Consider the following 15,864-nt stretch of genomic DNA (forward strand, 5'->3'; position numbering starts at 1 on the left):
GACTGCAGCGTTACCCCAAATGAGGGTCATTGTAAGGACAGGGAAGGAGCAGTGCACATTACAGGAGTAGAAATGAAGTTGGAGCTCTCAGTGAAGGACGGGGTCCTTCTAAGAACAAATATTCTCTGAAAGAGGTGAACTGCAGCAGGCATGGCCTTCAGAAATCAGGCTAGGTAGGCCAACAAAGTGGATGGTGCTTCTGATATCAACATAGCTTTGTCCAAGCATTCCCAAGAGAGGTTAAAAACAAACAAACAGGAAGTCTAAAACTATACTAATGAAGCAAAAAAGTTTCCTATCTATACATCAGTCTCTTCATTTAAAAAAATGTAAATATACAAATTCCAATGACATATAAAACAAAGTTGAAAATGTGAATGGAAAGAGACATGGGTAAAACAGGAAGACCGATGCTACAAAGAAATTGCAAAAACCATATGTACAAGACCCTGTTTTTCCTCGTATGTTATTGATTGTAATGCATGTTTAACAGCAGCAGTTGAGGATGTAGTTCCAGGCACCGGACTGCAGACTCAGCTCGTACTCAAGGTGGTTGACAGCCCCTTGCATTTCGGTCACCAAATGACACTTGATATACTGGTCTCCCGTGGCAAGAGGGGCAGTATCGCACTGTTTGTGTGAGCCTCTTCTGGATTCTGCTCCCTGTTAGTTTTTGTCTGCGGCCGCTGCCCGTTTATAAGTGTCATAGGGATGTTGCAGTAGGTATGCTGGTTACCTATTGAGGTAAGCGGCAGGGTGCCGGTAGGAGGTACATCGTATTCGTAGCTTCGATAATAGTGTTTCTGGCGCATCTGTGAATGATATGTGTTATGAAACGTGGAGCGCAGGTCTGGATGGGCAGTGGCAAGAGCAGTGGAGGTGGCAGCAGCCATGGAAATTGCAGAGACTGTCTGCAGTTCCCCAAAGGGCCCCTGCTCACTGACATCTAAAACCTGCTCATGTGTGATGGGTTCAATCCTCTTAAAAGGCATTTCGTACTGTAAACGTTTCCAGAACTTGGAATTCAACTTGTTGCATTTTGGTCCATGCCATTTAATGACAGTGAGGAGCTTGATGGTATGTTTTAGGGCCTCAACCTCCTGGTAGTTCATAACTCCTCGTAGTTCACTGCATTCAATCAGTATCACTTTGATTTCGCCTGTGACTAACATATTTCGAAGCCTTGTTTCCAGTTCAAAGATGCTCCAGCCTCTTCTTACCACATAATTTGGAGTCATAACGATGATCAGTCGCTTGCTTTGGTCTACACATCTTGCCACGTCTTCAATGTAGGCTACAAAATAAGACAATTGCTGAAAAAACAATCTAGAAAACACTGCTCCCACAGGCTTGGGAGAAACAACAGAGGCAAATCCTTGCTCGCAGAAGGGCTGAAATACTCATATTTACCAGGCTGGCTTGGCAGGACATGGTCCTGGGCAACCTGCTCTGGAGGCTCAGCTTGAGTACGGGACTAGACAAGACGACCTCGAGAGGTCCCTTCCTACCTCAACTATTCCGTGATCCTGTGAAACGTCTATTCCTGTATGCACTATGTGTTATGAGTGCTTGCTCATGAGCCATGGTTTCGTACCAATAACTATCTCTTTATTATAACAAACGTATCCACCATCATCCTTTCCTTTAAAAAGGCAAAGTCACCCAGGTGGCCAAAAGAGCAGCAACTATGTGCTCGAGGGGCTCAGTGTCAAACCAAAATGATACTCTAAGACATACTGTAGGCTTAGATTCTTCTTTTCTTTTCAGGCTTACACCACACACATTCACAAAAACAGTGTGGTCTCTTGCAAATTAATGTTCAGTTTGCTATAGATATAAAAAATATTCATGCAGTTGTTTGCTGCTGTGCTTTGCCTATGCCAACCATCATTTCTTGTCTTTAGTTAAAGATACTGATCTCAGTAGCTGTCTATACTGTTAGACTAAAGTTAAGCGAATAATATTACATCAACATACAAAAAATTACTGTATGTATATTCTAATATGTGAAAGAAACATAAAAAAAAAGATTTACTTGAACCAGCTGGAATGAATTCTGATTTTCAGTCTCTGAGAATGTTCCAGTACCTCAACTACACATTTATCTGCATTGGACACTAACAGAATTCACTGCTTTGCTCTGCTGCAGATGTTACTATTCAACCCTTATTTTAGTCCAAACATAACTTTTTCTTTCTTGTCTGAATTTCCGTAACAAATACTTAGAACCATGGAAATCTTTCCAGGTAAGACCTCTGTATTCATTCCTAGATATGCAAGGTCTCAAAAAAATTGTGAAAAAATGTTAGTTTCATTCATTTCTTTTACTTATGCATGACTTTTCTGCACTATCTCACCTTCAATCAACATAATACAAAACCACAATCTTCTTATCTGGGAAATACACATTAAGTATGCTTGGTAGCTTATTTTCACCATTCTGTAAGATAAGGGAGGAAAGATGACATTCTGAAGCAGTAGGTATAGAAATGATACTAAACCAACCACTGCAATCACTGCATTTGCTGTTTAGGGAACACACAAGAATAAAGACATTACTTACTTCCTGTGGGAATCAAATCTCTGTCTGGGATGAACAACTTATATCCATAATGCTTTTCAAGCATATCTGGTAGGATCTCAAGAGCGAATCTTTCTTCTTCTCCAGTTTCTTGATTCCACTGGTCAGGATCCACTTTGGTATAAGATAGATATGCATCGTAGTCTTTGTTGTCTAAGGAAAGAGAGGAAGAAAGTAAGTTAGCTTATTCATTATTCTTGCAGATTTCCTAGGCAATTCCCCAGGAATTACTTATAGAAGATTTACCCAGAAATAGTAAACAGTTTAGATAAAACGGCAAGCTTTCCCCCAGTATGAATCCATTCGCCTTTCCTGTTCCACCTGGTAGAGGTAATCCTTATTTACACAGATGCAAGGGAGAAGGCATCCATATCTATAGACTGAAGCCAGTTTATGCATAAACATTTGTGTAAGGCTCTGTATGGAGGAAATCCACTCTACTGTGAGTGACATCTTGTGAGCACAAAGGAAAAAGTCACTAAAAATAATTTCAATTCTTCTTTAGCTTTAATAGGGAAAAGAAAAGCATGGCAATACCTAAGCTAATGTGCAGTTGTCTCTGTTGCTTAGTAAAACCATTTCAGTCTTGCCAGATTTTTACTACAGATTTAGGGGCTGAGGCTGAAATGTTCTAAGAGTATGTGTAGCTTTACTTGTAAAGCTCATTGGCTTTTCCAGTCTGAAATTATTGCCAAGCGTAAACCTTTGCTGCATCAGCTCCTGATAATGCAGTTTTAATCTCTTGAAATCTGTGTGCTTAAATTTGCAAATTTAATGTTGTGTTAATGTACATTTTGTTACTTAACAGTGTGTTATTTCATTTCAATATGAGAAATAAATGTGCCTGTTTCTTAAATGTGTTTGGTGTGCCTCCTTGAAAGACTGAATCAAAAGAGCCATCATTAATTTTCATTAGGGGGTCAATAATGCCAAGTGCGCTGGAACTAATTCAGTGTAATAAGAGGTCATGTTTTGACGTGTTGTGAAGAAAGCAGAAAAAAATCAATGGCAAGAGTAATGAAACGTTAACATCCTTCTAACTCTCTTGACAACATTATGCACAAGCTATCGAGAATATCAATTGCTTGTAAAAGAGACCTGACTGAATACTCTGCATACTGTGTGTCATAAGTAACGTTATATTCAGTCAATGTTGACTTAATTTATTTACTGAGCCACTCCTTTCCTCATTTTACAGCTGTTTGTATTCTGGTATCATTATTCAGAAAAGCCTGCCAAGTGTGTGGTGGGTGAAACAGTATAAATGAAATCAGTGGTACTAATCTTGGTCAGTCCACTCTTCTTTGTAAGAAACCATGGATACTGTGCTCATTAACATTTGAAGATGATAAAATTAGAATTGGTTATACTGTTACTATTTTCAAACTTTCCAAATCCGTGAAATGACTGTGGGCTCATTCTCTCCCCTGCATGCTTTTTGTGTGATACTATTTATTGGATTGTTGTATCCACAGAAAACCAAACACAAAACCAACAACAACAAAAAAGAAAAATAAGAAAAAGAGAAGCACTGCTTTCTCTGGCTCACTCTTTTCACTATTTTTCTTCAGAGTGTTTGTGAAACAATCCTTAACAACAGACAAGCACCTAATGCGTTTGACAATGCCTTTAAATAACACTGAATGAATCAAGTATGAGATTACATAGCAGTTTTTTGTTTCTGCAGTAGGACACTGTTAAGCCAGCCACTGAGTTAGCATACAGAGAGGTCAAGAAATACATGGGAAAAGTATGATAACTGACAAAATGAAGATCAGGTAATGCCATTTTCTGCTGTCACCTTAGTAATGGTCATAACCATACCATGTGCTTGAAAGCAGTGCTGCTCTGTTGAAAATCTTTGAGTAAAGATGAGAGTATATCACTTCTTGAAGGGATAAATTATAAGAAGTAATGCAGTATTCAAACTGTTTTAAAGGCTCAGGGTATTGTCTGCTAAGATGGTTTACAAATCCTTACTTATTAAAAAATTATTAATGCTATGCCATTGTTTTCTTGCTTATGTAAATATCACACTAACACATTTATTTGACATATACATTTTTCATACCGTGGAGGTAGACAATGCATTATCCTGTATTGTAGGGAACATTTATTTCTCCTCTAGTTCCCTAGTTTTAATAGCATTTGCAGGGAAAGAATAACCAGGATCTAGGCTACATCTGCACAGATGGGTTCAGGCAATCATGAATTTATTCAAACAGCAAGATGGGTAGTCTGGTTTGGGAAACTGTTAGATGCATTAGTACAGTGGTTTCCCTGAGCTATTATACTCCCTACCTGTCAGGGTCATTTTAACTTTTTTCATGAAAAGTAAAAAGATCAGTTTAAAGCAGAATCACCTTATATGGTAATTTTGTTATCTGATGGGCTGGTGTACTGGCATAAGCAGACAATTTGGAAACTGTGAAATGCCTGGGATACACAGGGCATGATCACATATGCTTTTTCTTTACTTCTGTGATATTTATATGTTAGCCTGCTTTCAGCTAATTAAAATTATTTAAGTTACACAGCCAGCTCTGTAAAACATTTTAAGAACTACCTCAGGTTCTTCTCAGGTAAATGGTCCCACCTACTCCTGCTTGTAATGGGTGGGACTGACACCTACATTCTAAAGAACATTTCTCTTCATAATTCATTTTTTTTTTAATGTGCTGTCCCAATGGACTGAGAGGGAGACATAGGAGCCTGCAGACATCCAGATCTTATGGATGAGCCAAACTCTGGGAACTGGGGCTCACATCTTATCAGTCTTTTAGCCATGTCACATGGAAGCAGAAGGCTCTCGGCTTTCCTCACAACCCCTTTTCTCTCAGGGTGTTTTCCATGTAAGCATTCTTTTAAGCAATGCATCCAGGAGTTCCCAGACTCCCAGCAAGCATGTAGCAAGTCCATCACAGCTTTGTGTTTTCTTGACCATTTACTGGTGCACGTAGTTTACCCATGAAAATACTTGGTGTCAGCACATCTGCCTTTTCCAAGAAAAAAAGACATCACCAGAAAATTTCTGATCTGGTCCTAATCATAAACCAAGTCATAAAGGACTTGATATTACTAATTATATTATTATGTAGTATGATAATTACAGATTTGGCTTCTTGGTAAGTTCAGATCCTGGACAGATCTAATATTCAGTGTCAGGAAAAAAAAGCAAAACTCCAAATTCAAAGCAAAGCTTTTCTTTAAAATGATAATTTCCTTATTTCCCTTCATCAGCAAACAATTATGTCATCTATCCAAGAATCATCAGAATGAAACTGTGATTGATTGTTGCTTGCACTCTGGCTTTACATATAGATCATGCCATTTCAAAGATTTGTTTTTGTCAAGCTCCTGTGCTTTAGCAATAAACTGGAATATAGTTATTCACTGTTTCCTCCCACACTTTGGAAGAAAAATACCTGCCAATAACCAAACGCAGGGCTGTTGATCATTTCTTCTGAAACCTTTTTTCTTTCCCAAGGAGACTGAAAGTATTTATCTGTGTATACTTTTGTACCTGAAGTACTCTTATTTCCTTAACCATTTCAGAATTCTTTATTTAGAAACATATCAGAACAAGCTGATCTTGCTTTGACTTCAGGTATGCTGCAGAGCAGCATTATGTAATGGCTGCCCTTTAATTTAGTGAACAGAGATGAATGTGACATAGAATATCATGCAACAGCAATACTTTGAAACATTTTGGTGTAATAAGTTTCCTTTTCCCATTCTTTGTAAATGGACAAATAATAATCTTCTGTTATGTGGTTTGTTTTCTGCTGCCCACAGGTAATATACAGGTACTATGCTATACTATACTAGGATGGAGCTCTTCAACTCAACAGCCTTCATTTCTGTGAAGTTTTTTTGTATCCATTAATTGAAAATATGGAAACAAAACCTAAAGCAGACCTTGCATGGCCAAATTCAACCAGAATTGATGCAAAAAATTGTTATTGTACTACAGAAAACCGTGAGAGTATATGGAAACTCTGGATTAGCTTATCATAATGGGGTCAAATACAGCCTGCGCACAAGTTATGGATGCATTCAGTCCAAAAATGTTTCACAGACCCCAAAATCACTGTTACTGCAAGACTTTGGTCAAAACAGATTGTGAGGTACAAACTTTGCTATATCATTTTAACCATTCAATGGAGTTGAAAGTGAGGACACTGAGTAATATCAGCCACAGGTCTGACAAAATTCTTAGGTACAATTTTAGGGGTAAACACTGAGGGTGAAATCCCAGCTTCATTAGTAACACACAGAAACATTACTTCATTTAGTGGCCCAGTGTTTTAACCAAAACACCTGCTGCATCACTTCAACGTGCATTCTTTAATGCTGTCCATTCAGTTTGGAACTCATCCAAATATAGAATATGTTATCATACACCCTATAACTTTCTACAGTGTTAATCCAGAAGATGAAATACAAACTTTTAGGGGATGAAGTTGAAAATGCTGCTTGTTATTCAAAGGATGTGCTTAGCAGCAGTCACTTACAAGCATAAGATGAAACCCAAACTCTATATGCATCCATTTTGTCACAAGCAAATGGAATCTTTGAGTAAGTAAATTGCCTTCAGACATCTAAGAACTTATCCGTGTGCATGCTCTTTTAACAGCTACACATGAAGAAATGGTAAGCTGGTGCCTACAGAAATACAGATAAAACTTCCTCTTCTACAAGGAACCACCAAATATATTCAATTTTGAATATGTATTAAAGATGCACATGTTTTCTAATGGTTTGCATGTTGCACCCCAAAAAGCCAGCAGTTTGGGCCTTTGAAGATTTATTAAACCTTAAACACTGCAAATATTTTTGCTAATGGGGGACAGAAGAATTATATATATATATATATGAATGAAAAAAAAAAACAACCAAACATTAAAAAAACCTTCATAGAGTCCACTATGTTAAACAGATGAAAAAGTGAATTTCAGCTGGCATGATATGTTTTAGCACCATATAGATTAATAGACCAAAGCAAAGAGAAATCATACAAAGTCATATTTTATAGTGAATCTTATTTTAATGAAGCTGTAAGACCTAGACACCAAAGTGAATCCATGCTTCTGTGTTGTCTGAAATCCTCCAGAGTAATTAGCAGTGCCTTCAGAAATGTTCAGTGACCACATAGAGGCTGCTCTGCAGCTAGGTGTAAGCCGGCAACATGTCTGGCTTTGGCAGATCTTCCATTTCTAGATCAATAGGGAACTGGACAGCTGATTCCCCTCCTTTGCCAGAGCACATGCCAGCCTAGTAAAGATTCAGATACTCATTACTGGAGTCTAGGAGCAATGTGCTGATTTAACTCAAAGCTTCAGAATTTCAGATGGGGTTCTAAAAAATGACAGGCCAGATCCTCCCAGTGCTGCAGGGAGTTGGAGTCGAGCCAGTGGAGGAGGCTTTCCTCTTTAAAAAAGCATGCTGTGTTCAGGAAAGTTTGCAAAGTACTGGGCTTTCAGTATCTCCCAGAGACTGTAGTGGCTTCAAAATTATGACTATGGCATTTCATAATCTGTATTTGTTTTATTATTTGTGGAGCCACATTTAGTGCACACATTGCAATAGTGTTCATCATCCTTAATGTAATGAAAAATGTGATTTAAATACTTAGTTTAGTAAAATGGCCAAATCCCAAGTCTTTCAAAGTGCTTTTACTTTTCCTCACGCTATTTACTGTTGCTTATGAAGCTCACCTTAACATTTTCTTTTATGTGAAGCCCTTTTAATGTTAATAAAAATTAAGAACTGCCAATAATAGCTATTTCTAAGGCAAAGCACTTAAGTATCACACTTGTAATGACAATTCCATGTGAAGAGTGGGTAATGGTAGATTGGTGGGAGGTTTTGTAAATGCAACACTGGAGAAGAGATTAAAAGAATGTAATCAGTTCTAAAGAGGATCTAGAGTATTCTCAGTACACCATAGACCAGGAAAAAAAAAAAAAAAAGTGCTTTGTCCTTTCTAGCACATTTAGAAAGTATTAAAACAATCAACATGTATTTCTTTTTTCTCCTTTTTTCCCTCCACATTAAGCCATACTGAATAAAAAAATACCAATTTAAAAGTTGATTTTATAAGGACGTTTATGAAAAATCCAAAATATCAATACTGTTTTTGACATTTCTTGAAAATAAGGAGTGAAACCCGGCAGATAAAAATTTAGCCCCCCCCCAAAAAAAAATACAGTGAGATGATTTCAAGTGTAAAACAAATATTTTCCATAAGCTATATTTACCCTGGTTTTCTATAATTACAGCTAAAATTTGTCATTGACAGATAGATAAGATAAAATGTTACTTTTTTAAAATGAATGACCTATTTTTAAAGTTAATTTTTCCTCTTCTATTTAATCTAATTTTGTATTCTTAACTAAATGAAAAGTGTATCTCAAACATTCTCAGTCATTCTCATTAATGTGGAAGTTTAAATTCATTACTACTACTGAAGACATTCTACATTTAATAGACCAATAAATCATTAATCTTCTTAGTTGCTATTGCTAGATATGAAAACTGAGAAGTCTTTAGAAGAGTTTGTCCTGGGTTCAGCAGTAGCAGCCTTTTTTCTCCTTCTTAGGGCAGTGCTGTGTTTTTGTCTTTCAGCCTGAGAACAGCACTGATAACACCGATGTTTTTAGTTGCTGCTTAGTAATGTTTAGTCTGATCAAGGACTTTCTGAGCCTCATGCTCTGCCAGGAAGGAGGGGAAGCCGGGAGGAAGCCGAGACAGGACACCTGACCCAAATTAACCAAAGAGGTATTCCATACCACAGCACGTCATGCCCAGTATATAAACTGGGGGAGTTACCCGGAAGGGCTAGGTCACTGCTCGGTCAGGCTGGGTATCAGTTGGCAGGTGGTGAGCGGTTGTATTCTCTTCCCTTGCTATTTCCCTTATCATTATTATTATTGGTGGTAGCAGTAGTGGTTTGTGTTATACCTTAGTTACTGGACTGTTCTTTTCTCAACCCATGGGAGTTACGAGCTTTTGATCCTCCTCCCCATCCCTCTGGGAGCGGGGGGAGGAAGGGAGGTGGGAGTGAGCGAACAGCTGTGTGGTTTCTGAGTTGCTGGCTGAGCTTAAACCACGACAGAGTTTCAGACTACTGAAAAACCTAAAAAGGTTAAAAGATGGTGATAGAAATTATTTTCTTGGTTGCTATGAATTATTTGCAGGTCAAACACCAAACTAAGAAAGAATGTATTGTTAATAGATATTGAAGGACTGAATGTTAACTACCTAGCAGAAACATAGCATAACAGTTATCTATGAAAGACTAGAAGAAACTAGCTACTATTTAAAAAAGGAAAAACTAGGAAGTGGTGCTGATGGAAAGTGTCATGTAAACTCTGAAAAATGGAAGAAACGTCAAGAACTGATGCTCTTACTATGGTCTTAATTCAGCAAAGCAACTAGTTACCTGTATAAAATACATGCTTAATTTTATGTGAATTCCTTAGTTCTCTTGATACCAGTGACAGTGCCTGTATCTTAGCACTGGGTTACGTATTTTGAAAACTGGAGCCGAGACAGCCTTGATCTAGGCAAAATCAGTGAAAAGTTAAGTATATCATTATAAAAATGTGTATATGTATATATAAAAAACCCTCAAGGGACAAATGGCTTGGAACAGACTTTCAAATCAAGATTGTTGAAATCAGATGCCAATATGCTGTGTTCATGTCACCTACCTTGGAAATATACAGGTGCTTTGGACTTCAATAAAAAAAAAAATATTCAAAATTTAGAACCATTTGACAGAGCTTCTGGTTAAGTAACAGGAAATACCTCATTTTTCATTGATTTATATATGGTAGTATTTTTATTTTTTTTTTTTTTTTTTACTTTACATCTGGACTTTGTAGCCTATAACTGTCTTTCAGTTTGAAAACTAAAGATGTTCTTGTGTTATTGTTTGGGGGTTTTTTTAATCTATATATACACATATATATGCTACACATGTACTTTAGATGCTATAAAGAGAAAAATATGGAAGTTTTTATTTGAATTAGTAAGTTTCATGGACAGAATTTACAAAACCCCATATTCACTTGAGACATAAATTGAGATTTTATGGTTTAAATTGTATTTCAGATGTAAATAAATAGCATAAACAAGAAGAGTTAAGAGAAGCAGTTCTTCAACAATAAAACTGTAATTAACTAAGAGGAAACACCTTTTTTGTAAACAGTAATATTTAGAAAGATGAAAGCTGCATTTTTCTAAAGATGATTTTAATAGAATTTGAAATTGATATCCATAGAGTAGGGTTTCTTATTGCCACAATTTGCCAATAGCCAATAAAACTACATAGACCGTGGTGAAGCTGTTATTAAAAACTTGCTCTATGGGTCCACAGGGAAGATTCTGTAATTGCAAAGTCAGTAACTTGAGCAGTAATTTCAGTTTAGCTATACCTGCGTAGCATAATCATTAACACAAGTGCTTTGGTGGTGTCTAAACCATTGGTTAAAGTTATATTTGCAAGTTAGCAACTAAGTCACACTGAAGCATTAAGAATCTCAAAACGTTGCCTTTCCTTGCTTTATAAGAGGTTTACTGGGATGAAACCCAGGAAACCACTAACAAGTATATCCTACCTATTCTTGTCTTGTACAGTTAATAAGACTGTACATTTCCCATAGGTCTGTTCATGAACCATGCTAGTCTTTGCAGATAAATAATAAGGGCAAAAATATGATTACCTAAGGACTCACAGGTGCAACAGAGACTTCAAGGCAGAAACTGTTTCATCAGTCTCCTAATCTGAGCATTGATTTTTCTTCTCAGCAAGCAGTAGAAATTCATCTCAAGAAAGTGCAACCAGCCCAGCCAAGAAACAGCCACTATGTACCAAGTCCAAACAAAATTTCCTTAATGTAGAGAGCTCACCAGTGACACATTTTAATCATGAAAGCAACAGGATCCTGCGGGACTGAAAGTGAAACCCAGAGGAACTCCCCAGCCCTGTCTCCCAAGTGCATTTTCTGGCAGCACCGCAGCTACGCAGAGGCTGTCTTCCTTCAATTCACCAAGGTTTCTTTGGCAAGGAAAGCTGAGAACAAGATTGAGGACACCATGTAGAGCTCTGGTCCAACATTGTAGAAACAGCTGATGGAACCTAAAGGCACCAAGGGTCATTGTGAAGGTCATCATATCAGCTGCTAAGCAAAGCTCTTCCTTCTTTTCTTGAGCCTAAAGCTTGGCTTGTTGTCAGCCTAGTTGTGAGAAGGGGTATTTATGTAAATTTAATTAGAAAACTATTTACAGCATGTTTGTTCAGACTTTAATTGCTACTTTTTTATTCTTATGAACTTTAATGTCAGCCTCTTAATATTTTTTGGTTGTTAGTTTTTTTGTTTGTTTTTTTTTTTTATCATAGTGTCCACCCCTTACTTACTAATTCCTTCATGCAAACACTTCCACCCATTTAAATGGTTACTAATGTACTCACATAATGGTAGCGGCTGGCGCCTGCAGACTGTTTCTGCTGTTAACTGTATCATATGCTCTTTCCTCTGAAACTGGACTTGGGAATGTAAACACATATGTAAGTTTATAATTTTGAGTAATCTTGCCTATCTGACCATGTCCAGAGGTTTTCAGCCTGTCATCTGTAGACTTGTGGATTTATCCTTAGTGTACCTTACATCTGGCATACAGACATCTGCACATTCACTGGAAACTCACAGGTCTTGAAATAGCAAAGAAAAAAAAAATTGAAAAAAGCTGTTTTGGTGACTTTCAGCTTCCTGTCCACTATAAGGCAGCATCATAAATGATACTGCTTAAAGAAGTGGTCTGACCCTTCTTCACCCTCACTGCATCTACTGTGGCTGTCATGCCTGGGGACTGATCCTTGCACAATTTAAAAAAGCAGCAGCAGTCTTCAGGTAAAATCCTGGGAAAATTTCCATAGATTTTAGGTGGCCTGGAAGTCAATTTGTATGTAGGCAAAGAGTAGATTTCTGTAGAGTGGTAATATCACAGAGCGCAAGGTAGAAAGAAATCAGAGCATGTGTTGATCACGGTTGCTTGTAGATGTTTACTTGAATTTTTACTCTTCTCTGTTAGTTAAAGTATGTTTACTTGTTCATGAAGTCATTTAAAAACTGGAAAAGGCAGCAAAAAAAGATCCTTGGAAAATAAAAATGCATGAACTAAGACACTAAAACTAAAGGCTAAAACACTCCTCAAAGGATGAACGTCACATAAAATCCTTGCCCTGGAGCTGAGTGTACAGCAAAATAGAAGAAAATATCAATTCTAAAAGTAGCTTTCACTAATAGTATGTTAGTCACTAAAGTGCACTTTATGGACAAGGTGTTTTACAATAATCTTTTTAAGTTTAGAGCTGCAAAACTAAAAAGGTTGCCTGATGTCTAGCACTGACCAGAAGTTCCCATTTAAGTATCTAACTCTGAAAATTTTATTGTTTTTCAGAATAATACTGGATATTTTTTTGGTTGCATACCACTTCAAGGTATCATCTTCATCGTGTCAATGGAGAGATTTTGAACTAAGATTCTCCACTTAAACAGATTTGGGAATTTCATCCTACCAAACTGGCAGGTGTGAGTGACATCTCTGAGATGCAAAGCCATGGCAAACACCTGAAGGGGAGAAAGCTACAGCTTTGCCAAGGGTTGGAGTGTTCCTTTTGCCCCTGTGCTCCAGCTCCCAGAGAATCTGTCAGACATTCACAGTGAGGTTCCCTGACTAAACACCAGCATGTCATTTTGTGCTCTTCCACACTGAAGAACATGACAGGGTGTCTGTCACAGTCCCTCAGTATGGAGTCAGCTCCCAGGAGGCTGGAAAGCATGGGCACAGAGTGGGAGGAAAAGCAATAAAATGTGAGCTGGATTTGATCATATTCTAATTTAGTAGGAAAGGCAGGGAATTCGCCATGAAAAGAAAAAAGGGGTCTGCAATGCCCATTCCTAGGAGGCAATAAAGGCAAAACTGAGCTAAAGTGTCGGCAGGAGTGAGGAAAAAGCAGAAGGAGAGTCTAGTCCCTGAGATGAGAAAGAAGATGAGGAATTCAAAGCTGCAAGCTAGAGAAATGAGGAATAAGCAGCAGTGATCACTTCCTTAATCTACAATACCCTTACAAAAAGTAATAAATTATGTTAGCTATAACAGTTAAATACTTTGTTTTCAAATTTTTCTCTCAATTTACCCATGCCTCCCACAGAAATGTGCATGTTAGCCTCAGAAAAACTTGTATATCTAAGGCTTGGAAAGGAAAGAGGAACTGTGATGAGATCTGACATCCTGAAGGGCTTGTTCTCTGATCAGGAAAGAAATGAAGCATTGCATTTTAAAAGAGATTTTCAACTGAGAATTTTAATTGGACCTCACTTTTAGAGTGTTTCAAATCCTCTAAGTACAATATAGTGCACACACAAAAAAAGAACCTGTGATATTTTGATGTTTGCCTATCTACATGTTCTTCTATATGACAGAACATGGTGAAAATTACGAATAACATGTGGGCACTCTGCTGTTGCACTGCAGGAGATGCAGTTAGAAGAAGATATCAGAGTTCAGCATTTTGTATCTGTCAGGAACAAACTGAGCTGAAGGAAAGGATGTCATTGTCTGTCTGCAATTTATTTCTGCAGAAGCTGTGGCTTGGTCTTCTGTGGGGCATTTTCTCTCTGTCTTCTTGGTTTTTCAAGAGTGCAAGTGAAAGAGACAGAGTAAAAAAGTCCAGCTGCAGTAACTTTACTTGCACAATGGGTTATAACCACTTTGCTAGAGCAATGAATACAAGTAGAAGCATTAAGAATCTGAAAGTAGTATTTTTATTCCTGTATTATTGTGATTAAGCACACAAGCTATCAGTCTTTGCATTGATCATCTAAGGAGAATCCATGCTTTACCTTTTTTAACAATGACCTTTGTTCAGAAGGATAAACTGAATGGATATTGGTTTTTCTCCTTCTGAATCCCAGAACAGTATCCTTTACAGGTCACTTTTTTGTTGTTTAAAATGTGTGATTAAAGTATTGATGTTCCCAGGTGACCAATGTTTAAGATGGGAAAAGAGAGAAGCAAGCATATAACACCTGGTAGAACAATACTGCAAAGGGATTGGAATGATTTAACAAAAAATGACAGCAGTGAAGGTAAGAATTCCTGATACTGAGAGAGAAAACATTCAGTTGCATTTATTTAAACAATTATAATTAAACTACTTCTGCATCGCATTATATGACCATTATAAAATTCACGCAATTCATGCAAGTAAGCATGCTCATGTAAGCTGGGGGCTGCTTCTGGAAAAGAGAGGATCTCAGCTCCTGAAAAAAAGAGACGTCTGCCAAAATCCTCCATGAGTCACAAGCCCTCTGGGCCTCAGTTTCCTCCTCTGTAAAACAAGTAGAATAACCTGATTTTTTTCCTCCACTGAGCTGCTATATTAATGAATCTTTTTTGTAAATCCAGTAGAAGGATACAAAATGTTCTAATGCTCTTCAGCTTGTTGTTTTGAGCATTTTCTATTTTGAATGCTTGTGCATTTTTAGATGGGAGGCAGAAATGGGTCATTCCCTAGTGATCTTATTATGGAAGTCTTTCCCTTATATAAGGACCTTTAATTCTGCTGCTGCTCTTCTCCCTTATCAGTGACAGATTTTGCAAGTGCTTGCTTATTTTAATTTATTTTAATATGTTACAGTAGCTTCTCCCCACAGATTATTGCCTTGAACTGTAAAATAACTTTTATTAGTATTTCAGTAAAAAAGAAGGTCCTGTCACCAAAGATGAAGTGGTAGCATAAAATATCAGGAACTCTGACCCAAGAAACCAAACTTAATTAATCAGAGCCTGCAGCTCAATCCAGTTCACTGTTTGACAGCAGTTTTGATTAGTAAGGCTGGAGGCAAAGACCACCTTTCTCTTGAGTGCTTAAAAAGAGAAGAAAACAGGTGTATACATTTGACACAACCTGGTGCATACATTGTGGATTACTTTTGTTTAGGCTGGGTGTCCTTCAAATGCAGAACAACTTTAATGACCATTAACAGCTCTTTCAGTGATTAAGTAAATTAACTCAACAAAATTAACTGCTGGGTAGATTCCCAAACACTTGGTACAGTTTATTGAAACTGATCAATTTAAACAAGTAGTAAATTGAGATTCACTTCAACCTCTACCTGTTTGGTGAATACAATTAGGGAAGACTCCCTAGCTTCTGGAGAAGTGAAGCTGGCTTGCAGTACTGACAGAAAGCGAAAATCTTTAATGCATCA

The 15,864-nt window shown here is 37.5% G+C and overlaps 1 protein-coding gene across 1 annotated transcript in view; it reads right to left on the reverse strand.

Moving 5' to 3' along the window:
* Nucleotides 1-575: 575 nt before the first annotated feature.
* The window catches only part of IL1RAPL1 (interleukin 1 receptor accessory protein like 1), a gene marked incomplete at both ends in the record, with an annotated part of 653,301 nt that continues 638,012 nt past the window's right edge, over nucleotides 576-15,864 (reverse strand). Inside the window, 2 exons of the mRNA XM_080612311.1 lie at nucleotides 576-1,294; nucleotides 2,564-2,734. Of these exons, the coding sequence (XP_080468437.1) occupies nucleotides 576-1,294; nucleotides 2,564-2,734 (890 nt within the window). The remainder of the gene's footprint in view (nucleotides 1,295-2,563; nucleotides 2,735-15,864) is intronic.

This window comes from Psittacula echo (assembly GCF_963264785.1).
Source record: "Psittacula echo genome assembly, chromosome: 3".
NCBI classification, from domain to species: Eukaryota; Metazoa; Chordata; class Aves; order Psittaciformes; family Psittacidae; genus Psittacula; species Psittacula echo.